The sequence below is a fragment of the Hypanus sabinus genome, chromosome 15 (genome assembly GCF_030144855.1).
Source record: "Hypanus sabinus isolate sHypSab1 chromosome 15, sHypSab1.hap1, whole genome shotgun sequence".
NCBI lineage: Eukaryota > Metazoa > Chordata > Chondrichthyes > Myliobatiformes > Dasyatidae > Hypanus > Hypanus sabinus.
This window is the reverse complement of record NC_082720.1, coordinates 51,222,000-51,248,494: the sequence shown is the minus strand read 5'-3', so window position 1 is coordinate 51,248,494 and position 26,495 is coordinate 51,222,000. Positions and strand designations below refer to the sequence as shown.

General features: G+C 40.0%; 1 protein-coding gene across 1 annotated transcript in view; it reads right to left on the bottom strand.

The window, feature by feature from the left end:
- LOC132405519 (rho GTPase-activating protein 26-like) overlaps nucleotides 1-26,495 on the bottom strand; it is a 177,321-nt gene that overhangs the window by 131,758 nt on the left and 19,068 nt on the right. Inside the window, exon 2 of the mRNA XM_059990394.1 lies at nucleotides 2,408-2,503. Within this exon, the coding sequence (XP_059846377.1) occupies nucleotides 2,408-2,503 (96 nt within the window). The remainder of the gene's footprint in view (nucleotides 1-2,407; nucleotides 2,504-26,495) is intronic.

The window sequence follows — 26,495 nt, the reverse complement described above, 5'->3', positions numbered from 1 at the left end:
AATTACAATATTTTAAAGATACTTGGGCAGATAATGGATAGGAAAGGATTAGAAGGACATAGTCCAACACAAGTGAGTACAACTGGTATATATCAACATGTGCAAATTGATCAGCTTGGTCAGCATGTACGATTGGGATGAAGGGTCTGTTTCCATGGTGTATTACTCTATAAATCCAATTCTCAACCATAATTTCTGCACCCCACTCTATTCCATATCTTCTTTCCTTTTGTTTGAGAATTTTATTATCACCAAGCAATCAACCACCTCCAACAAATACACACATACAACTTGCACCTGTTTTTCAGATCTGACTAAAATTGATGATATTGTGGCAATTACTGGCAAATTAGCAAGTTTTATAGCCAGGTTAATGTCAATTAGAAACTATGTTGAAATTGCCCAATTCACTTTGTTTCAGATATTTGCACTCAATTCTGAACACAATTTAAACAATTCTGAGAACAAAATCTCAGACACCCCTACTAACCACCAGCACGGCAGAACCATAATTTTGATGGTTTAGTAAAATGTTCAGCATATGGTGGTCAAGCAACTTAAGTCATAACTCAAAATACCCAGAAACATCACAGATAATGAGAACAAAGGAAAATTTGACATTTGAAAGCAGCTCAATTTAGATCAAAGAGGAAGTCATACAAAATGCTTCAGCATAATGAAACTTGTAAGTTTAACCATGGCATTCACACTCCGTGAATTCCTGCATGCTAATTAACCAAAGTTTCTCAATCATGTCTATTTTGTGGAGAAATACTGAATTCTGAACTATTTCAAAAAAAAAATTAAGGTCCTGAAACATAGAAATCAAGAGAGCAACAATCGTTCAGCAAATTAACTTAAAACTATGACTGTCCTTCTGTTTAGGAAGAGTTATAACCAGATTGAAACTAAACCTACATCGTATTTTGGTTTTTGTTGGGGAATTGTGCTTTGGGGTAACAAAATTTCAAAGGAAGAATGGGAGTAATGGTGCAAAATAAGGAGGAATTTTAACAGGCAATGAAATAAAATGTTATACAAGAGCAAACTGTATGGAGAACTTTGTGAACAATACATCCTAGTGGAGGATGCGCCAAGTAAAGGAAAGGTGACAAATTTAGTGACCGGAGGTCCACATGGAAGATGCTTTATAAATCAATATTTAAGTTTTGAAACTGTGCACAACATATACAGCAAGCAAGATGTACATACGGTCAAGCCTCATGCGTAGAACCTGCAGCTCAACCCTGGCTAATCCCTGGCTTGAGCTGCAGTGCTATATGTCTCAATTAGGCAAACAGAAGAAAACTCTAGCTTGGACTAAAAAAAACAATCAAATCTAGCATTTCACCAAGCAGTACATTAATTGGTCATTGTAGATTAACTTATTATTAGGCAAGCGCTAATCAGGTGGTAAACACAAAGTACAGTGCAGATGCTAGGGTCAAAGCAACACGTGCAACAAGATGGAGGAACTCAGCAGGTCGGGCAGCATCCGTGGATACGAGGTCAACGTTTCAGGCTGAGATCCTAACATTTCCACAGATGACTGCTCATTTGCTGAGTTCCACCAGCTTGTTGTACATATTGCTAATCAGGTTGGTTGCTTAGTAGTGTGGCTCATTGCACCAGAAGGGCCTGTTCTGCGCCACATCTTTAAATAAATAAATAAACAAGCAAACAAACTTCAGGGATGAAACAGTGACTACCAAACATTTATCCAGAATCAGCGAAGCAATTGTAAACTAACCAAAATAAAACCATTTTTTATTATGTCCTACCGAAAATCTCTTCAATTAAAGGCAACTTCAAAAGGACAAAGAGGACTACAAAATTTAGTATACTGCCTTCACTATAGCAATGAAGGAGAACTATACAGTTTTTTGAGCCTGCAAATTTTCCCCAATGTCCTTTAGATTTTAATTGCTTCCTAAAATTACTCTAGGAGAAATAGACTGATAACTCATTTCGTTTTTAGGTCAAAGTAAGATGGAGACTAGGGACATGTAACTCAGAGACATAAATAATTTTCTTCAAAATCCATCTAAAAATGACATGTTTAAACAATATTGGTTCCTATCTGGAATCATAAGTTGTCACTCCAAGTCATAAGCATCTTGTACAATTCAAATTCATCATGATTCTGCAGTTCACCTTCCCTCAGCAAATATCCTTCAAATCTTACCATAATAGGCTATATCCATCTTATATCATGCACCATTTATGCACCAATTGGCCCCAGTTAGTCAACTATTGCAAACACTGAAGGTATTGGAAATTAAGGCCAGTTTAAAATGCACCACCAATTTGCCATGAGTTCACTTTATATGATGACCCTGCACCAAATTATCCCTTTGGTACTTCGTGAAGTTTTCCATTAAGCAGGTACAGTACAAGTAAAACTCACCTATACAGATCTCATCATCCGTCTCTGCATCTCCAATGCACTGAAACTTAAATTCATTTAACGATTCTGCAAACTTCCTCTTTGCGACAGACAGATCTAAGTTCAGAAAATAGAACACAATATTTTAAAAAATCCAAAGAAGAATTTGAGTTAATTAATTTTTCTCTTTGAATTATCATGACCCACAGAGCAAAGTGATTAGTCATCCTAATTATTGTCAATGTGAAATGCTTAGATATTTATTGTGCTTTGGTGTCATATGAATGAAATTATTTTTTTAAAATTTGTACTTAATTCTCATTAATACAGACATCTGGAATGAAATCTAGGTTGAAGTGGATTCACTTATTATTTCGCAAACACGAGGAAATCTGCAGATGCTGGAAATTCAAACAACACACACAAAATGCTGGTGGAACACAGCAGGCCGGGCAGCATCCATAAGGAGAAGCACTGTCAACGTCGACAGTGCTTCTCCTTATAGAATCTGCCTGGTCTGCTGTGTTCCACCAGCATTTTGTGTGTGTTGTCACTTATTATTTCCTTCATTTGGGAAGAGTTTTTTTTCATCTCCATTCAAGATCCTTTGCAACACTACAAGGTAATTTTAAAAGAGTGATTAAAAATAGGCAAATTTATAACCCACCCTCAATGGACTGTTGTTTCATTTATTTCTAGTTAATCATGATGGGCATGCAAATAACCATTCAGTGAGTCAAATCTGTAATTATATTCAAATAACACTCCATTGGCAGTGATTTCGAGTGTCCAGGGTTTGATACACCTAACAGTCAAAGATTTGGATCTCGCCGGTTTTTTTTTATTTACACAACTACATGTTAATCTGGAGAAGCCGGACTGCACCTCTGGTCCATCCAGTATATCTGCTACCTTGATAAATAGTTCAGTTTACAATCCAGAGCCATCACCTTCTGATTGCTTGATTTGACACCCATTCCAACCCTCAATCTTTCTAGGAACAGATTTGCCAGAAATTTGCACGTGTCAGTTGTTCACACCTACAACTTTCTATTGCTGGCTTTCCCACCGTCAGCTCTACTGTTGTCAATTTGAGTAAAGCTACAATATAATCTCTGTCACAAGGATTGAGAGTCCCAAAGGCTGTGTTGTCTGTTTGGTGTCTGGGATTGGAACATCTCATCAGACCTGCAGAGGAATTTGGAGTGGGGGGGGTAAGATCCAGTTGGGGATGAGATGTCCACGTGGTGATAACACTGATGTATGAAGAACATGCAAAGAGGTTCATCCCAAAAAAGAATTCTAAAAGGAGGATAAGGCAACCATGGCTGACAAGGGAAGTCAAAGACAACTTAAAAGTAATTGCTGAGAAAAGATGAAATATGAAGAGAAGCTAACCAATAATATTAAATCTGAAAGATTTTTCAGATATATAAACAGTAAAAGAAAGGTAAGAGTGCTCATTGGACCACTGGAAAGTGACATTGGAGAGGTAGTAATGGAGAACAAAGAAACGATAGATGAATTGATTTTGCATCACAATGACACCAGAAGTATGCTGACAATACAAAAATAGGAAGAGGGGCAGGTAGTGTTCTCTGAGGAGAATATTTCCGAAACAATATTCTGAAAAGTACAGAGTTACCCCTTTATAAATATTTATGAAAAAACACATACTCTGATCATTACAGTTCTGCTAGCTATTCTTTGCTGTGAGCATGACTGCCACGTTTCCTACAATGCAAGAAAGAATCCATTTCAAACTACTTAACTGGCCAGAGGATGCCTGGGGGTCAGAAATGCTGGCAAGAATATGCAATACCATCAGTGCACATCTGTGCTAGTCTCTCTTACATAACATCAAATTCATTCACTCTTCTTGGCAGCAATAAATGCAAATTACCAGAATAGAAGGTATATGATGTTCACTAAGTACTGTAATTAGCTCCCAAATAAGAAACAGAGTTAATCTAGTGGAGATGAAGTTTTAAGTATTTTCATAAAATTCTGCAAAATAGCTCCCATGTGGACTCCAGAATTTGGCTTCAACACTAAGGATTTCAGGGAACAGTTGCCAAACTCTATTTATTGACAACCTCAAGATGTACTTTTATGTGAATGATTTGCTGAATCGGTTCAGAAGACATTATGTCTCAGCTCCTCTTGAATCAACTCCTGAGCTTACAAGCAATTAAACAAAAGACTATACAACTGTATTCTAATCCCATATACCACAAAGAAAATCTTACTGACTCTGAATGACTTGGATGATAATTAACCACAAAAGGACAAGGACTCTTTTAAAAATCAGCGCAAAACTATCACTCTGTCTTCAGCCTCAAAACATGTTGCCTTCAAGTTAGCAGAAACTTGTCGTTATAGATTCTTTAAAAACGTTCCAGCTAATCCTTTTTTCCTTCAATCCCTCATGCACTCTCGAATATGTACAGTTCTGTAAAACTCTTCAGCACCTAAACTAATTAATCCAAAAATAGTTCTTTCCTTCCTGTGCTTACAGATTGTTAGTCCATTGATCTCTGACAGCAACTTCAGTTTATGCTTTCAGGATTTATTAGAGCTGAAAAAGGGATCAACACCAGTGAACCTCAGGGGTGTGTGCTTAGCCCACTGCTCTACTATCTATATACACATGACTGTGTGGCTAAGCATAGCTCAAATACCATCTACAAATTTGCTGACGATACAACCATTGTTGGTAGAATCTCAGGTGCTGACAAGAGGGCATACAGGAGTGAGATATGCCAACTAGTGGAGTGGTGCTGCAGCAACAACCTGGCATTCAATGTCAGTAAGATGAAAGAGCTAATTGCAGACTTCAAGAAGGGTAAAACAAAGGAACACGTACCAATCCTCACAGAGGAATCACAACTGGAGAGAGTGAGAAGTTTAAAGTTTCTGAGTGTCACAACCTCTGAGGATCTAACCTGGTCCCAACATATCAACGCAGTTATAAAAAAGACAAGACAGCGGCTATACTTCATTAGGACTTTGAAGAGATTTGGTATGTCAACAAATGCACTCAAAAACTTCTATAGATGTACCATGGAGACCATTCTGACAGGCTGCATCACTGCCTGGTATGGCAGGGGGTGCTACTGCGAAGGACCGAAAGAAGATACAGAGGGTTGTAAATCTAGTCAACTCCATCTTGGATACTAGCCTACAAAGTACCCAGGGCATCTTCAGAGAGCAGTGTCTCAGAAAGGCAGCATCCATTATTAAGGATCTCCAGCACCCAGGGCATGCCCTTTTCTCACTGTTACCATCAAGTAGGAGGTACAGAAGCCTGAAGGCACACACTCAGCAATTCAGGAACATCTTCTTCCCCTCTGCCATCCGATTCCTAAATGGACATAGAACCCTTGGACTCTACCTCACTTTTTTAAATATACACTACTTCTGTTTTTTGCACATTTTTTATCTATTCAATTTTTATCTACTGTAATTGATTTATTATACTATTATTAATTTTTCTGCTTCTTCTATATTATGTATTGCATTGAACTGCTGCTGCTAAGTTAATGAATTTCACGTCACATGCCGGTGATAATAAACTTAATTCTGATTCTGAAGAGTTGTGGACAAACCATATGAGACTCCATTTCTACAAATTTTGGATCATGACTTAAAAATCTGACCAAACCAAAAGAAATGTAAATAAAGACTTCAAGCCCAAACAATCCTGCTAATAAAAGTATTCAAGGTATAAATGGCTGAAGTACCAGGGGCTTGGCAGCTCCAGGTACTTCAGAGATGGCTCGGTTTCAAGTACTCTTCATGAGTCAAAAGATTGTGTGTTCTATTCTCACTCCATAAACATGTGCACAACAATTTAGGCTCACACAGAGTGACAGGCATTCTGCAAAGAAACAGGCACTTAACCCCACCATGCCTATCATATCTATCTATACTCATTCCACCTGCCAGCAAAAATTCCATATCTCTCTATGCACTGTTCGTTCAAACTCCTGTCCTGATATCTCTTAAGAATTGTTGGTGTCCTGCTCCATTGCTATCACTGGCAGCTCAGGAATGGCAAGAGATGATTATAGGCTAAGCTAGCGTTCCTACACTAGTCATCAGTTTAAGCAAGGCTGGCATACTATTCAAAGGATACAAAGCAGTAGGCCAGTGTCATGGCAACAACACATATTCCCCGATGAATTCAGTGCATTCTATCATCAATTCAAACAGAAGGTCAGTGAAATAAAAGCATCTGTGCCAACAACCTCTGATGCATTTGTACCCATGGTCATCATTACAGGTGTCAAATTAGCATTCCTGAGAATGAAAAGAGTGCAAAGCAGCTGTCCCAGATGGAGTCACCAGTGGGTCTTCTGACTCCATGCAAAACAGATGGCAGGAGTATTTGCAGATATCTTTTCTTTAGAGATTAGCTTTATTTGTCACATGTACATCCAAACATTGAAACATACAGTGAAATGCATCATTTTGCATCAGTGACCAACACAGTCCGATGATGGTTCTAGGGCAGCTTACAAGTGTTGCCACACTTCTGGTACCAACATAGCATGCTTTTCCTTACTCCAATATGTGCCAAAGAAAAATAAACTGCCTTAATGACTATCAAGTTGCTCTGACATCCATTATCATATTGTGTTGAGAGTTTGGTCATGGCACATATCAACTCCAGCCTCCCACATAACCTCATCCTACTGCAATTCTCTGATCACCAAAAGCGATCCATGGCAGAAGTCATCTCTCCGGCCCTGCACTTATTTTGGGACTTCTGGATAATACTTGGTCAAACTCCTATCATTTTCTTTGACTCTAGCTCCACCTTCAACGCCATTATTTCACACAAACTCCTCTCCAAACTCCAAGAACCAGGGATCTGCATCCACCTCTGCAAATGGATCTTTGATTGCCTGACCAACAGATTACAACCAATACAGACAGGTAACAACACCTCCTCCATGATTATTCTCAACACCGGTGTCCTGCAAGGCTGCATCCTCAGTCCCTTACTATATTCCCTATATATAAAACTGTGTGGCCAAATTCTATAGAGGGCAGGATCTCAAACAATGATGAGATGGAGTACAGAAAGGAGCTGAAGAGTATTGTGGCCTGTTGCAAGACAACAACTTTCCCTCAATGTCAACAAAACAAAGCAGCAGAGTATATGGTCTTATCCGATTTAACTGTACTGAGATGGAGATGGTTAAGAGTTTCAAATCCCTTCATGTAAATATCACCAACAATTTGTCCTGTTCCAATCACATGGACACTTTGGCTAAGAAAGCTCACAAATGCCTCCACTTCTTCAGAATGCTAAGGAAATACAGCACTTCCCCAATGATTCATATCATTTATTTATAGATGCACCAGTATCCTAACCAGATGCATTATAGTTTGATATGGCAAATGCTCTCCCCAAGACTGCAAGAAATTGCAGAAAGTTGTGAACACAGCCCAGTCCATCACTCAACAGACAACAGACAATAGGTGCTGAAGTAGACCATTCGGCCCTTCAAGCCTGCACCGCCATTCTGAGATCATGGCTGATCAATTCCTATCAATACCCGGTTCCTGCCTTGTCCCCATATCCCTTGATTCCCCTATCCATAAGATACCTATCTAGCTCCTTCTTGAAAGCAGCCAGAGAATTGGCCTCTACTACCTTCCGAGGCAGTGCATTCCAGACACCCACAACTCTCTGGGAGAAGAAGTTTTTCCTTAACTCTGTCCTAAATGACCAACCCCTTATTCTCAAACCATGTCCTCTGGTACTGGACTCTCCCAGCATCTGGAACATATTTCCTGCCTCTATCTTGTCCAATCCCTTAATAATCTTGTATGTTGCAATCAGATCCCCTCTCAATCTCCTTAATTCCAGTGTGTACAAGCCCAGTCTCTCTAACCTCTCTGCGTAAGACAGTCCAGACATCCCAGGAATTAACCTTGTGAATCTACGCTGCACTTCCTCTACAGCCAGGATGTCCTTCCTTAACCCTGGAGACCAAAACTGTACACAATACTCCAGGTGTGGTCTCACCAGGGCTCTGTATAAATGCAAGAGGATTTCCTTGCTCTTGTACTCAATTCCCTTTTTAATAAAGGCCAACATTCCATTAGCCTTCTTCACTGACTGCTGCACTTGCTCATTCACCTTCAGTGACTGATGAACAAGGACTCCTAGATCTCTTTGTATTTCTCCCTTACCTAACTCTACACCGTTCAGATAATAATCTGCCTTCCTGTTCTTACTCCCAAAGTGGATAACCTCACAATTATTCACATTAAATGTCATCTGCCAAGTAACTGCCCACTCATCCAGCCTATCCAAGTCACCCTGAATTCTCCTAACATCCTCATCACATGTCACACTGCCACCCAGCTTAGTATCATCAGCAAATTTGCTGATGTTATTTTCTATGCCTTCATCCAAATCGTTAACGTAAATGGTAAACAGCTGTGGTCCCAATACCGAGCCCTGTGGCACCCCACTAGTCACCACCTGCCATTCCAAGAAACACCCATTCACTGCTACCCTTTGCTTTCTATCTGCCAACCAGTTTTCTATCCATGTCAATGCCTTCCCCCCGATGCCCTGAGCTTTGATTTTACCCACCAATCTTCTATGTGGGACCTTATCAAATGCCTTCTGAAAATTGAGGTACACTACATCCACTGGATCTCCCCCGTCTAACTTCCTGGTTACATCCTCGAAAAACTCCAACAGATTAGTCAAGCATGATTTACCCTTGGTAAATCCATGCTGGCTCGGCCCAATCCTATCACTGCTATCTAGATATGCCACTATTTTATCCTTAATAATGGACTCTAGCATCTTTCCCACCACCAATGACAGGCTGACAGGTCAATAGTTCTGTTTTCTCCCTCCCTCCTTTCTTAAAAAGTCGGATAACATTAGCCATTCTCCAATCCTCAGGAACTGATCCTGAATCTAAGGAACATTGGAAAATGATTACCAATGCATCCGCAATTTCCAGGGCCACCTCCGTTAGTACCCTAGGGTGCAGAGCATCTGGACCTGGGGATTTGTTAGCCTTCTGTCCCATCAGTCTACTCACCACCGTTTCCTTCCTAATGTCAATCTGTTTCATTTCCTCTGTTACCCTATGTCCTTGGCCCATCCATACATCCGGGAGATTGCTTGTATCTTCCTTAGTGAAAACAGATCTAAAGTACTCATTAAATTCTTCTCCCATTTCTCTGTTTCCCATAACAATTTCACCCAATCCATTCTTCAAGGGCCCAACATTGTTCTTAACTATCTTCTTTCTCTTCACATACCTAAAAAAGCTTTTGCTATCTTCCTTTATATTCCTGGCTAGCTTGCGTTCGTACCTCATTTTTTCTCCACTCAAACTAGCCTCCTCACTATTTACACTTCTCAGAAAGCAGCCAACATAATAAAGGACCCTTCCCACTACAGCCATTCTTTCTTCTCTTCTCCTTGTCAGGCAGAAGATATAATGGCTTGAGAGCATACCACTAGACTTGAGGACAACAGCTAACCTGCTGTTACCAGACTCTTGAATATACCGCTCATATGCTAAAAGATAAACTCTTGACCTCACAACCTTTCTCATCGTGGCCTTTTACTTTGACTGCCTGCACTGTATTTTTTCTGTAAATGTAACACTATATTCTGCATCGCTGACATTTTTCTGATTCTGATATGGGGCTCTATTGAGGACTGAGGGGGGGAGGGGCAGGGTGAGTGGAATTGTGGTTGGGTAAAGGGGAAGGGAATGGAAACACTAGAGGCTGGAGAAACATGTCAGGCTGCATCTTAAGCAATGTGCACAAAATGCTCTAGGAACCCTTTAAGTCAGGCACCATCTATGAATGGGAATAAATGGAGAGGAATGTTCTGATGAATGGTCTCAGTCCAAAACATCAACTGTTTATTCCCCTCCATAGATGCAGCCTGACACGCTTCTCCAGCTTCTAGTATTTTCCATTCCCCAACCACAATTCAACTCACCCTGCCCCCTTCCCCCTCTCAGTCCCCATTAGAACCCCATATCAGAATCAGGTTTATCCTCATTCATATATGTCATGAAATTCCGTACTTTTTTTTTCAGACGGCACTATAGTGCAATACATAAAATTACTATGGCACTGTGCAAAAGTCTTAGGCATCCTAGCCATATATATGTGAATAAGACTTTTACACAGTACTGTAGCACCAATAAAAGGGCACCAATAGCATCTTGCTTGCACAGCAGGAATATGTTGTTTCCCATAATATGAAAGCATCCTGATTGATTATAAATCACTTCAATTATAATCTAGTTGGCTATAAAACACTGGCTATAAATGGCTATAAATGCAGCCATCATGCAAGTGCATTTTCTTAATATATACTTGAAGCATACTTACACATCCTCTCTGTAGGTGATAGTTCAGATTAAAGTGCAGTTTGCCTGCAACTCAATGAAGTGCCATGAAGAACTACTAGATATTTCAGGGTATGTGTAGGCAGCTTTTGGGAGTCCCAAACTTACCGGTCACACTCCACCAGCAAATTCCAATCTCTGCTCCACCTCTAGACTCTTCTTGGAGTTAACTTCTAGAGTGGTAACATACTGAGCTAGCAAATCTACTTTGACTGTTCTGGACATGTTCATTTGAATGGAAATTTTATTGCTCACTACAAGTATTATTTGAGGCTGAAACTACAGTGTCATTTAACATCAATTTATAAGTGCCCTTACCTTAGTGGCTCAAATAAACTCATGAATGAAGTGCCTTTGCAGAGGCTGAGAAATTTGTAGGCAAACATACCAGACACATGGCCCTCAAATCCAGCAGATTCTGGACAGAACAAGGAGTAGGATAACAACTAGTTATGGAACAGAAAGAATTATTAGAAATAAAAATAGATAATGCTGGACCTTCATCTCTATTTCACTTTCCACAGATGTCTGAGTATTTGCATCACTTCTTTTTTTAGATGTCTAGCAAGTGTACTATTTTGCTTTACAGTAATAAAGGTTGAAGGTGGAAGGTAATTATTCAGATCAACTTTCTACAATGCCACACAACTTGCATTAGTAATTCAGATGGAGGAATTAAGAGAGCAATTCCAAAATTTGTAAAACGATAAAAACAGAATGTGTATGTAAACATATTCATAAGACAATCTATAAGACATCACATTCTCAGTATTATTTTTACTTGCACAGGAAGGAGCACACAGAGGAAATCCACACATTCACACACTAACAGCACCAGGATTGAACCCAAGCCACTGGAGCAGCTTCAATGTAGCTGTACCACTATGCCACTCCATGGTCCATTGCTCCTCTCCTCATGCGCAGGGTATGTCCTACAAAACGGCTGGCTAATCTCGCATGCCCACCCAAATGTGTGGTAGTGATCAAGGATGGAAACTGTGTCTGACATTATCTCTACATTAATAAGATTGTTTCACCACAAATAATATTTGAGGATGAAATGAGGATACCATTGATAAAGAGTCATAGAATCATACAGCAAGCAAATGGGCTGTTTGGTATAGTACTGTATGTCCATGCCAGCCATCAGGTATCTATCTACAGAAATCCTATTTTACAGCACCAGGCCCATAGCCTTCCATACCATGGCAGTTCAAAGTGCACATCTAATTAGTTCTCAGAGTACCTACTCCTTAGGTATATATTCAACCTATGGCTTGTGGTTATAGAGAAATCTGCAAAAGGGGGAAAAAACTCACTTTGTACTCTGTCTGTGCCTCTCATAATACAGCTCATGCAGGTTCACCCTTCACCCTTCCCTACTCCAAAGTAAAGCAAAGAGAGTTTATCTAATCTGTTCCCAAAGTTGAACTGATCCCACCCAGGCAACATCTGGTGCATTCCTCTGTACCATCTCTGGTGTAAAATGGTAACCAGAAGAACACACAACGTTCCAGCTCTGGCCCAATCAATATCCCACAAACATGCCTTAAACTCCCTACTCTTATATTCATAAAGGGGAGAAGAAACTAGATAAGCAGAAAGCAAAAGGCAACAGAGCACAGACTGGAGGATTAGATGAAGTTGGAGCATACTTGATGCAACTGACTTTTTTTAAAGCTACATCCGGTAGTAAAATAAACCAGTTAAAAGGGCAGCAAACTAGATGATAAAAGTTTGAGTTTTCTATAACAATAAATATTGGAAAATTGTTAAGAGCTTATTCTTGCAAGAATTTCATCATGTTTTAATTGTGTTGCAAGCAGAGACCAAGATTTATTTTAGAGAGTAACAAAAACAAAGGCTATACATAAAAACAAACCCCAAGCAAATTACTTTCAGGTCACCTGGGAACAGTTGATTCAGGAATGCCTTTAACCATCAAAGTAAAAAACAACTGAAGAGCATAGTGTAAAATAAAACGTTCTGATCCTATCCCATAAAAAGAAAACAATACCATATTCTATTAATTTGCTGCAATTTATAACACTGGATTATTCAGAACTTTTCATCAAATCTATGTAAGAGTTTTTGTTGTATCTTCTTATCTGGTAGATTTTAAAGTTGATAAATAAGTTCAAGTTTATTGACATCTGACTGTACATATATATGTAAAACCAAATGAAACCATATTCTTCTGGACCATGGTACACCCACAATATCGTACATAAATCAAAAGATTACAACAATAAGATATAACTCAAAATGCATGCAGTGCACTGCACTAATTTGCACTGAAAATAAATTCATTAAAAGCTATGCATGTGCAGTTATATTTAAGATGATACTAATCAACATCTATTATTGCAAAACCACAAGACCTGTCCTTTTCAGTAAAAACCTGCCTGTGACTGGTTTCATTTGTGAACACTGCAGTGTCACTTGATAGATTTTTAAATGCTTACCTCATCAGTTGTAATGTATTTATAGTATGAAGGTGAAGGAAGATGCATCGATATTGATAATGACTTCTGTCCACTTAGTGCTGTGCAACAGTACCAAGGTTATACGTGATGCAGGCATTCTGCAATGCAGTTTCTTCCTGCACTATCAAAGGACATCTGGTTATCACATTACTTATAAAACCAAATCTCTTCCTATCCACATCAGCTCACCGCACTTACAGTAGACAAACTAGATAGAAGCAATTTTTAAGAAGGGGCTACAGAAAAATCAGGATTACATAATTAGGGCATATTAATTTTTTGTGAGACGGTGGTAAAATGTTGGTAAAAGATGCAGGCCAAATAGCTCCATTTTGTGCTGCTGCCAATGGATTGCTCCAATCCTCTCATGATGCTGTTTCTCTATCGCCTCAGCTGCCACCTAAACTGCCAGCTATTAGAGCATTCCAGATTGTGAAATCCCTATTAACACATCTTTACTGAATCAGCAATAAACAAAGTGAATACAAAATCATTAGGACAGAAATAGAAACTGTTTGTAGACATAGTTTAAAATTTCAATCATATTAATAAAGTTATAGTGCACAACATGCATCATACATTCTATCTAGCCTGCTTAATTGAGTTGTGAAGCAACAGCACCACTACCCACATAAAGTTGGAGGCAAATTGCCAGACCGTCTCCTGATTGGCAAGACACAGTGCAAACCAATGCTCAAAAATATCTTCAGACCCTGTTAAATCATATCTCCAGTCCAACTGTTCAAAAATGTCAAAGGTGGAACGTTTGCGAATGGTTGACATTCAAACATGGAAGAATATCCAAAAATATATTTAAAACACTGTCACTCCACTTATTATTACATTTTCTATCATTAAACTATCATAGAGATCTGTGGTGAACTGCCATATTCCTGCAGTCTCCCAACATTTGCACAAAGAAATCTAGAGGCTGAGAACATGCCAAATTTCATCACTTCTCCGATTCAATGACTCAGTGAATAGCAGGGCAAGAAAAGTATAGAAGCTTCGTTCAATGGTTTAAAAAAAGATCGAAGAGGAAGTACTATATTATTAGAATTCTCGAAATTCACATGCTCTATATCTACTCTTTTTCCTTTATTCACCCTGTTTGTTAGATTCTCAGAGAGATAACATGCTCATATATTAGATGGCCTATTAGAAAATTAAGTTGGCAATAAAACTACACAGTAAAGGATATTCAAGACATTGGTTGCAATGTCAAAATGATACTTCTATGGAAGTTTAAATTTATAGTAAATTTATCAATGATTTCAAATCCAGGTCTTTTGAATACTATCCTTTGTACCCCACAAATTTTAGCTGTTGACAAAAGTTGTTGATTGCAAATAATGATCTGGAATTTTGTGGTCAGCAGCAAAGGGAATAATGTTCAATGACCTCAAAAGAAAGTTGTTCACAAAAAAATTAACTGCAACTGTAACATGGATTTCTTCTTTCTGATTTGAGGCAGTTATATCATCTTTGAAAATATTAGCATTTTCAATACACTTTGAGGGTGTGAGAAGCAGCAACTTCACATTAAAAAGGCAGCTCTTTGCAGCAGTTTTCAGAGTTTGAACTGTGGCCAATTAGTGAATGGGATTCATTAGCAAGGGTGAAGGAAAATGATGCAAGGGCAAGCGAAGCAACCGTTGTAAGATTGGGCCAGTGTTAAGACTGGGGAGGCTTTGGCTTTGACTTTGACTCATCAGGCTTAGGCGAGATAAGGCTTCTTCTTTATTCTACATTCCTCATCTGTTAGGGCAGAGTTAGATCAGTGAGAAAGACTCCAGGGGCAGTTTTACATTCTTTGTGTAAGATGTAGGAATTCGGGGAGATCAGCAGCCTTCCAGATAACCACATCTGCACCAGGTGCACTGAGCCGCAATTCCTCAGAGAATAATGCTTAGGAATTGGAGGAGCTGCTGCTCGATGACAGTCAACTCATATGTGAGACTGGAGAAGTGACAGATAAGAGGTAGGAGGTAGTCACCCCTAGATTACAGGAGGCAAGTCACTGAGTGACTGTCAGGAGAAATAAGGGAAATATGCAGAGGACCCTATCGCCATTCCTCTCAATAATAAGTACACCATTTTGGATACTGTTGAGGGGGAAAGACTTACCGGGTGGAGTGGCAGAGCCACAGCGACCAGATCGCTGGCAATGAGTCTCGCACTGTGGCTCAGAACAGAAGAGAGGTGAAGAGGACTGCAGTAGTGATAGGAGAGTCAGAGGAACAGAGACAAGATTCTGAGGCCGTGATAGACGTACCCGGACGATATGTGGCCTCCCAGGTGCCAGGGTCAAGGATGTCACGAGTAGGATTCTAAAAGGGGAAGGTGAGCAGCCAGATATCTTGGTACATATTGACACCAATGACACAGGTAGGAAAGTCTCTCTCCTGAAGAGAGATTTTAGGGAACTGGGTAGAAAGCTGAAAAGCAGGACCGCAATTGTAGCAATCTCTGGATTGATGCCGTTGCCAGGCTCGAGTGAGGGTAAGAATAGGAGCATTTGGTAGATAAATGTATTGATGAGGAATTGGTACAGGGAGCAGGGATTCGGATTTCTGGATCATTGAGATCTCTTCCGGGGAAGGTATGAACTGTACAAAAAGTACAAGTTACACCTGAACATGAGAGAGACTAATAGCTTTCGGGGCAGGTTTGTTAGAGCTTTTTGGAGGGGTTAAACAAATTTGGCAGGGAAATGAGAACAAGATTGATAGGGCTGAGGATGGGGTCAGTTGCTTTACAAACAGAGGCACTGTGCAGTGAGACTGCTAGCCAGGACAGGCTGATGATGGGACAAAATTGCAGTCAACTGGATGCGTTGCAATGTAAAGGGAGGACCAAATGAAAAAGGAGGATGAATACTGGACATGAAGTATTATACTTGAACGCATGCAGTGTACGGAATAAGGTAAATTAACTTGTAGCACAGTTAGAGATTGGCAGTTATGACATTGTGGGCATCACTGAGTCGTGGCTCAAAAGAAAGTTATAGCTGGGAGCTTAACATCCAAGTATTCACATTGTATCGAAAGGACAGGCAGGTAGGCAGAGATGGCAAGGCTCTGCTGGTAAAAAAATGAAATCAAATTCCCCAGAAAGAGGTAACATAGGATCAGAAGGTGTAGAATCTTCATGGGTAGAGCTAAAAAACTGCCAGGGTGAAAAGAAACACCGTTGACGTTTCGGGCCGAGACCCTTCGTCAGGACTAACTGAAAGAAAAGATAGTAAGAGATTTGAAAAGAGACTCAAATCTCTATCCTTTCTTTCAGTTAGTCCTGACGATGAGTCTCGGCCCAAAACGTCGACAGTGCTTCTTCCTATAGATGCTGCCTGGCCTGCTGTGTTCCACCAGCATTTTGTGTGTGTTTGCTTGAATTTCCAGCATCTGCAGATTTCCTCGTGAAGGGTAAAAAGACCCTGATAGGAATTATATACAAGCCTCCAAACAGTAGCAAAACATGTGGGCTAGAAATTACAAAAGGAGATAGAAAAGGCATGTCAAAAGGGCAATGCTACTATAGTCATAGGGGATTTCAATATGCATGTAGTTTAGGAAAATCAGATTGATGCATGATCCCAATAGGTGGAATTTGTACAAAGCCTGCAAGATGTCTTTTTAGAGCAGCTCGTGGGGAGCTCATTAGATCAGCTATTCTGGAGCAGATATTGTGCAAAAAACTGGAATTGATAAGACAGCTTAAGGTAAAGGAACCCTAGGGGTCAGTGATCATAATATGTTAGAATTCAGCTTGCAATTTGAGAGGGAGAAGCTGAAGTCAGATGTATCAGTATTACAGTGGAACAAAGGTAATTACAGATGCATGAGAGAGAAGCTGATGAAAGCTGATTGGAAGGAGACACTAACAGAGCAGCAATGGTTGGGATTTCTGAGAGCAATTCAGAAGGCGTAGAAAAGATGCATCCCAAAGAGGAAGTAGTATTCTAAAGGCAGGATGATGCAACCATGGCTGACAAGGGAAGTCAAAGCCAACATAAAGGCCAAAGAGAGGGCATATAATACAGCAAAAATTAGTAGGAAGTGAGAAGCTTTTAAAAACCAACAGAACGGAACTAAAAAAGTTATAAATATGGAAAAGATGGAACACAAAAGTAGGCTAGCCAAAAATATCAAAGACTATACTGAATTTTCTTCAGATATATGAAGAGTAAGTGAGAGGTGAGAGTAGATATCGGACTGCTAGAAAATGATGCTGGACAGGTAGCAATGGGCGAAAGGTAATGGCAGACAATCTGAATAAGTATTTTGCATCAGTCTTCACTGTGGAAGATACCAGCAACATGCTAGAAATTCAAGAGTGTCAGGGAGCAGAAGTGAATGAAGTTGTCATGACTAGGGAGAAGGTATTTTGGAAACTGAAACGTCTGAAGGTAGACAAGTCACCTGGACCAAATGGTCTACACCCCAGGGTTCTGAAGGAGGTGGCTGAAGAGATTGTGGAGGCAATGATCTTTCAAGAATCAATAGTTTCTGACATGGTTGTGGAGGACTGGAATACTGTATTGCAAATGTCACTCCAAATTTCAAGAATGGAAAGGGGCAGAAAAAAGGATAAGTTCAAAGGGGATGTGAGGGGTAATTTTTTTACTCAAGAGAGAGGTGGATGCCTGGAATGTGCTGCCTGGTATGTTGGTGGAAGCAAGTACACTGGAGGCTTTTAAGAGACGTTTAGATAAGCACGTGGATATAAGGAAGATGGAAGGGTATGGACATTGTGTAGGCAGGAGGGCTTAGTGTTTGGGTGTTTTGATTTGCTTTTTAGCTGGTTCTGGACAACATTGCTGGCTGAAGGGCCTGTTCTTGTGCTGTATATTCTAAAGGTTAATTTGCAGTTTGTGTTGATAGTGAGGAAGGCAAAAGCAATGTTAGCATTCATTTTGAGAGGACTAAAATATAAAAGCAAAGATTAATGTTGATGCTTTATAAGGAATTGGTAAGGACTCCCGGAGTTTTGTGAGCAGTTTTGGGCCTCTTATCAAAGATATTGGAGAAGGTTCAGAGGAGGTTCACGAGAATGATTCTGGGAATAAAAGGATTACCACATGAGGACCAGTTGATGGCTCTGCACCTGTACTCAGTGGAATTCATATAAATGGGGGAGGGGAATCTCAATGAAACCTATAATGGTTGAAAGGCCTCAATAGAATGGAGGTGGAAAGGATGTTTCCAATGGTGGGGGAGTCTAGGACCTGAGGGCACTGCCTCACAACAGAGGGATGTCCATTTAGAATTGAGATGAGGAGGCATTTCTTTAACCAAACAGTGGTAAATCTGTGGAATTTGTTGTCACAGGAAGCTGTGGAGGTCACGTCATAGGGTATACTTAAGGTGGAAGTTGCTAAGATTCTTGATTTGTCGGGGCACAAAGATGTTATGGGGACAAGGTTGGAAACTAGGGCTGAGAGGGAAATGGATCAGCCATAATGAAATGGTGGAGCAGACTTGATGGGCGAAATGGCCAAATTCTGCTCCTATATCTTGAGGTCTCAGCTTTTAATAGCAAAATACATATCATGTAAAGATGATTCTGTGTTGATTGGAACTGCACAAACTGTAACTGTAATCTGTGGAGAGGCAGAATTTCCACATTCCATATTTAATTATGGGTGGAGATTCCAATCCTGTTGCATATTATAATTAGCTGGAATACTGACACTATTGTTTCCATTATAAATGCAAATTCCTGATAAATACTTTTCATATCAACTTGCAATAGTGTAATGCTTTTGAAAATAAAGAGGCACAGAATCATAGGAAGACAAACAGAAGGCTGATGTTATGTAAGAACTTAATGGAAAAAGAATTAACAAGATGGAAACACAAAGAGATTTAAGGAGAAATACAGAAAAAGCCCAAAATAACTTCTCTGCTTTCAATTGTTTTGTAAACCCATCTACCAAATATCACCTTGACCACCAATCAGCATGTCAAAAACCATGTGCAAGGAACACATGTCCTTTGTCTCTGGGAAAGAAATTACCCTTTACCCATTAAGTCAAGCTTCTTCCAAGATTGCTCTAACACTCCAAATGCACACCTCAAATCTTCATACATACCCCTTCCAAACTTATGAGGCCCGGTTCCTATATATTTGATCCCACACTGACTAAACTATTTACCATCTAGATATTCTTTCTCAATCTCATGCTAAAAGATCAAATAAACAATTTAATCTCCTCTGTAACATTGTCTTTTTCTTTCAAAGTTTTTAGCTGACACTGAACTATTAACGAAGCCTCTCTATTAAACTATTGAACACTCCTTCAGAAATTAGCTGCAAATTACCGATGAAACCAAGCTTTGGAAATGTTCTAGTCATCACTTCACAAAAGAGTCAATCTGGTTTCAGTTAGTAACAAAATTACTATAAATATAAAAGGAAAAGAATCCTGGAGTTCTGTTAAATAATTAAAAGAACTAAGCTGTTCATAAAAGAAGCTCGTTTGTTAATCAAAATTCTTAGTCTGTGGCCTTATTGGTCTTGTGCTGAAAATATTTAATGGATCAACAGAATTTGAAGACTGAGAGACATGAAGAAAATCCTTCTACATTAATCTTTTTCGACTGTAATATTTTGTAAACATGCTATAAAAATCTTCTACAAAATCTATCATGAAAGCATGCTTGTGCTGCCAGAGTACTGTTTCGGAATGCAGTGAAGGTCACAGATTTCTTCAGTTTGCCGACTCTCCAAAGTAGTGCACTGTGTATTTTTGTTCTGGTTGCTAGGTACAAGCCTGACTACATAGTCAAGAGCTACAAGAGCTTTCTGTCACTAAAGATTTCTATTCTTTGGAGTTATTAAGTCAGCATTAATGGCTTTTACTATGTTAGGATTAGAATGATTCTTGGTGCACGCTTTTCAACAGAGCAAATAATCTTGGTTCAATACAAAAATGAAGAGTTGAAGAGTCACACATCAAAGAAGAAGCCCTTCAGCCCAACACATCCTTGTCAACCATCTTGCCCATCTACACCAAACTAATTTGCCTGCATTAAGACCTATTTAAGTGTATGTCTAAATCTGTCTTCAAATTTGTAATTGTATCTGATTTCACTTCTTGCTCTAGCAATGTGCTCCAAATGTCAACCACTCTATATAAACAAAACCTACCCCTCAAAGCCCCTTTACAACATATTTCACCAACCTTAAACCTAAAACCTGTTGAGAAATGTTTTGCCCATCTAATAATCTATGCATCTCCTCTCAGTTCACCCCTCAGCCTCCCTCATCCTCGTCAAAACAAAACCAGCTGATCCAAAGTACTCTAATGTCAGACATCCTGGTAAATCACCTCTGCATTTGCCAATAGTTAGCAATACTTGCATCATAACCACAACAACTTCAAAATGGATGATCACAGCTCAACAAAACTTCAGACCATATTTAGCACTAAGGCATTGTTTAATGGCTGTTATAGAAGAAAATTATTACTCGCTCATGGGATGTGGACATTGCCAACAACATTGGCACTATTGACCATTCCAAAATGCTTTGAACTGAGAATGAATTGAATTGACATTCTTTCTTACATCGTTCACATACATGAGCAGTAAAAATCTTTGTCTCCGTCTGAATGTGCAATCATAGTAATTTATAATAAACAGAACAGTCAATGTAACATAGAAATACACTCAAATAAACGTGAGTTAATCAGTCTGATGGCCAGGTGGAAGAAGCTGCCCCGGAGCCTGCTGGTCCTGGCTTTTATGCTGCGGTATCGTTTCCCAGATGGTAGCAGCTGGAATAGATTGTGATTGGAGGGACTCGGGTCCCCAGTGATCCTCTGGGCTTTTTTTTTTACACACCTGTCTTTGCAAATGTCCTGAATCATGGGAAGTTCACAACCACAGGTATGCTGGTTTGTCCGCACCACTCTCTGCAGCGTCCTGTGATTAAGAGTACAATTCCCATACCAGGCAGTGATGCAGCCAGTCAGGATGCTCTCAATTGTGCTCCTCTAGAAAGTTCTTAGGATTTGGGGGCCCATACCAAACTTCCTCAACCATCTGAGGTGAAAGAGACGCTGTTGTGCCTTTATGCACCACACAGCTGGTGTGCAGAGACTACCTGAGGTCCTTGGTAATGTGGAAGCCGAGAACTTAAAGCTGCTTACCCTCTCAACCCTGGAATTCTCTGCCACAGGAAACAGTTGAGGCCGGTTCATTGGCTATATTTAAGAGGAAGTTAGATATGGCCCTTGTGGCTAAAGGGATCAGGGGGTATGGAGAGAAAGCAGGTACAGGGTTCTGAGTTGGATGATCAGCCATGATCATACTGAATGGCGGTGCAGGCTTGAAAGGCCGAATGGCCTAGTCCTGCACCTATTTTCTATGTATCTAACCCCAGATCCATTGATGTCAATAGGAGTTAGCCCATCTCCATTCCTCCTGTAATCCACAACCAGCTCTTTTGTTTTTGCAACATTGAGGGAGAGGTTGTTTTCTTGACACCATTGTGTCAGAGAGAGGACTTCTTCCCTGTAGGCCACCTCGTTATTGTTTGAGATTAGGCTAATCAATGTAGTGTTGTTGGCAAATTCACTGAATTAGCAGATTAGAGCTGCGGGTGGCAACACAGTCATGGGTATACAGGGAGTAAAGGAGGGGATTTACAGCCCTGCAGGGTTCCTGTGTTGAGAAGTAATAATTTATCACTTCTCCACTGAGCAATTGAAAATCCTGTCTCTGGGACAATGGTGCAGTAAATTATGTAGTGCCAGCCCCATATTAATACTGTACAATATACTCATGCAAACAAACTGTTATATAGTATAACAATGAATCAATAGTCAGTCTTTCTTTTATGCAGAATGGTATTTAATTTTGGTTCTTTAGGACATCCAGTGCAAATGCAGAGGCATGCGGGTGTAAAGGATCACTGCTGCCTAGAAGACCACAGGAATTATCAGGCTGAGGTTCTGATTTTCAAATACTTTTTTCCTCAGACTATCAAAGGCTAATTAGAAAATAGTCCATATTATTCATAATGTTTTTGTCCAATTGCTGTTTTTTTTTACAGGAGCTGATACAAGAGCTTGTAGAGGAGTTATTATTTACAGACATTAATTGTATGACACATTCCCTCATAGGTTTGGACAACTTGGAGGCTCATCTCCAAATGTGTACATTGTAATTGCGGTCTGCTAGATGAAGCTCAATAGCTGTGGCATGGAAGCCACATAACTTGAGGAATTTCCTATTTGTCACCTAGAGTGGCTCCATTTCTTTGGGTGAGTCGTTGGGACAACGACACAGACTTGCTTGGCACCAGTCTTCAATGCGACTCAGTCTGTTTCATATCCTAGTTTAAAACCATGGCTTGTGTGCCATCATGTGACAGACTTAAAGATGGAAAATAACTCCTAAGCCTCCTTGTTTACTGACATTGTATCATGCACAAATTATGTGAGTAGAACATACATTTAGGCTTAAGAGAGATTTCATCAGTTCTGTATCATTCACAACTGCCTAATATGTTACCACTAAAATGAATAATAAGTTATCAAATGTTAAACTCTAAAGTTGTTGTTGTAGTTGGGAACTGCAGTTTAGTAGAAAATGGTCACCTCACAGAAGGTGATGAAAAGATAATTTAACTAGAACTAAGACAACAATATAATGGAAACTGGGGTCATTCTTGGATCAAAGAATTAAAAGGTTTGTATAGAAGTAGTTATTCTGTTATGTATTCAACAAGTGCCTGAATGCCACCTGAAAACAATGGAAACAGAATCAATCCTGACTGTCGGAAAGGAATCAACATTCCATATTGAAGGACTGGCCAGAGACTGGGTATGAGAGATCACACACACACAGATCGGCGAGTGTGCATTAAAAGCAGTGCTTCGTGGGACTTTCAGCATTTGAATAGTGGCTAATCAGAGATCGGGATTCATTAGCAAGGGCAAATAAAAATAAGGCAGGGGCAAGAAGAGCAGCCATCGTTGAAGTGGATAGTGTTAGAGTAGGAATTTGAGGCCTTAGCTCTTCAAGGCTTCAACAAAAGAGAGGCTTGAGTGAAAGAAGGTAAAAAAATTGTAGGTAGATTTTTTTCAGTTTATTTATTGTTTCCTTCTTAATAATTGCACAGTTAGAGCAGTAGGGACTCCAGGCAGGATATATAAATGCTCCTCTTGCAGGATGTGGGAAGGCAGGGAAACCACAACCTCACCTGCAAGAAGTGCATCCAAATGCAGCTTCTGACACTCTGTGTTAAAGAGACGGAGCTGAACTAGATGAACTCTGGATCATTCAGGAGGCTGAGTGGGTGATAAATAGGACATATGCAGAGGTAGTTAGACCCAAGATGCAGGACACAGGAAACTGACTGTCAGGAGGGTGAGGGGGGGTTAAACAGTCAGTGTAGAGTACCCCTGTGGCCATCTTCCTCAACAACGGGTATACCACTTTGGATATTGTTGGGGGATGGCCTAGCAGAGGAAAGTCACAGCGGTCAGGTCTTTTGACTCTGTCGCCCAAAAAGTGGGGGAGAAAAGGCAAGCTTTGATGATGTGGGTTTCATTATTTAGGGGAACAGAAAGGAGATACTGTGGACAAGAACAAGACTCCTGAATGTGTAGCCTCCCAACAGCCAGGGTCTGGGACATTTCCAATCAAATCCTCAGTATTCTTAAGTCAGAGGATGAGCAGTCAGAAGTGGTCCATATAGGTCCCAACGACACAGATAAGAAGAGGGACGAGGTTCTGCAAAGTGAATTCAGTGAGTTAGGTGCTGTTAAAGGACAGGATCTCAGGACTTCTATCGGAGCTATGTGCTAGTGAGGCCAGAAATGGGAAGATCATTCAGTTTAACACATGGCTAAGGAGTTGGTGTAGATTGGAGGTCTTCAGATTTTTTAATTATTGGACTCTCTTCCAGGGACCTGTACAAAAAAGATGGTTTGCACCTAAACTGAAGCGAGACTAATATCCTAGTGAGAAGGCTTGCTAGTACTGCTCAATATTCAGGGGTTCCATTGCTTTAGATGGGATAGGAGGGATTAAAGGAGGAGTAGTGGCATCACTAGTCAGGGAAAATGTCAAGGCAGTGCTCAGTCAGCACAGACTGGAGAACTCATCTAGTGAGGCTTTATGGGTGGAACTGAGCAAGGTATGACCACATTAATGCAGCTATATTATAGACCACTCAACAGTCTGCAGGATTTAGAGGAACAAATTTGTTGTAAGATTGCAGACTGTTGCACGAAACATAAGGTTGTGATAGCAGGTGAAATTATCTTTCCACATATTGATTTGGAATTTCTTACTGTAGAAGGACTAGATGGGATAGAGTATGTCAAGTGTGATCAGGCAAGTTTTGTTAATCAGTACAACGTCCCAATGAGAAAGCGTGAAATACTTGATCTCCTATTAGGGAATAAGATGGAGCAGATGACAGAAGTTTGTGTAAGGGAACACTCTGCATCTATGAATATAATGCCATTAATTCTAAGTTTATTATGGAAAAGGACAGGTCTGGTCTTTGGGTTGAGATTCCAAATTGGAAAAAGGCCAATTTTGAAAGCATCAGAAATGACCTGGTAAGTGTAGATTGGGACAGGCTATTTTCTGGCAAAGGTGTGCTTGGTAAGTGGGAAGCCTTCAAAAGTGAAAATTTGAGAGGACAAAGCTTGTATGTGCCTGTCAGAATAAAAGATAAAGATGACAGGCATTGGGAATCTATGTTTTCAAGAGATATTGAGGCCCTGGTTAAGAAAGAAAAGGGAGGTCCATAGCAGGTATAGGCAGGTGAGAACAAATGATGTTCTTGAGGAGTATAAGAAATGGAAGAGAATGCTTAAGAAAGAAATCAGGAGGGCTAAAAGAAGACATGAGGTTGCATTAGCAGACCAGGTGAAGGAGAATTCTAAGGACTTGTACAGATATGTTGAGAGCAAAAAGATTGCAAGGGACAAAATTGGTCCCCTGGAAGATCAGACTGCTAATCTATGCATGAAGCCAAAAGAAATGGGGGAGATCATAAATGGATTTTTGCACCTGTATTTACTCGGAATACAGACACAAAATCTATAGAAGTGAGGCAAACAAGCACAGAGCTCATGGACCCTATAAAGATTACAGAGCAAGAGGTGTTTGCTGTCTTAGGCAAATTCAGGTGGACTAACAAGGTTTTCTCTGGACCCTGTGGGAGGCAAGTACACAAATTACAGGGGCCCTAGAAGAGAAAATTAAATCATCCTTAGTGATAGGTGTGTACCAGAGAATTGGAGGATAGAGAATGTTGTTCTACTGTTTAAGAAAGACTCTAAACATAAACCAGGAAAATATGGGCCAGCATGCCTGACGTCAGTAGTGAGAAGGTGTTGTAAGGGACTGAATATGTGAGTATTTCGATAGACAGGTACTAATTAGGGATAGTCAGTAGGGTTTTGAGCATAGGAGGTAGTATCTTGTACAGTTTTTTGAGGAAGTTACAAGGGTAGTTGATGAAGGCAAGCCTGTGCATGTTGTCTACATGGACATCAGCAAGGCATTTTACAAGGTCCTGCATAGGAGGTTGGTCAAAAAGGTTCAGTCACTCGGCATTCAAGATGAGGAAGTAAACTGGATTAGACAGTGGGTTTGAGGGTTAAGTCAGAGTAATAGAAGAAGGTTTCCTCTCTGACCAGAAGCTTGTGACTAGTAGAGTGACACAAGGATTGGTGCAGGGTCTGTTATTGATTGTCATCTATAACAACAATCTGGACGATAATGTAGTTAACTGGATCATCAAATTTGTGGATGACACAAAGATTGGGGGTGTAGTGGATAGCGAGGAAGACTATTAAAGCTTGCAGCAGTATTTGGACCTGCTGAAAAAATGGCAGATAGAATTAAATGCAGACAAGTGTTAGGTGCTGCACTTTGGAAGAACCAACCAGGGTAGGTCTTTTACAGTAGGGCACTGAGGAGTGTGGTAGAACAATGGGATCTGGGAATGCAGGTCCATAATTCATTGCAAGTGTTATCACAGATAGGGTCTTGAAGAAAACTGTTAGCACACAAGGCTTCATTGATCAAAGTACTGAGTACAGGAGTTGGCTGTTATGTTGAAGTTGTATAAGACATTGGTGAGGCCTAATCTGGGGTATTGTGTGCTGTTTTGGTCATCTACCTACATGAAAGAAGTAAATAAGATTGAAAGTGTACAGAGTAAGTTTACAAGGAT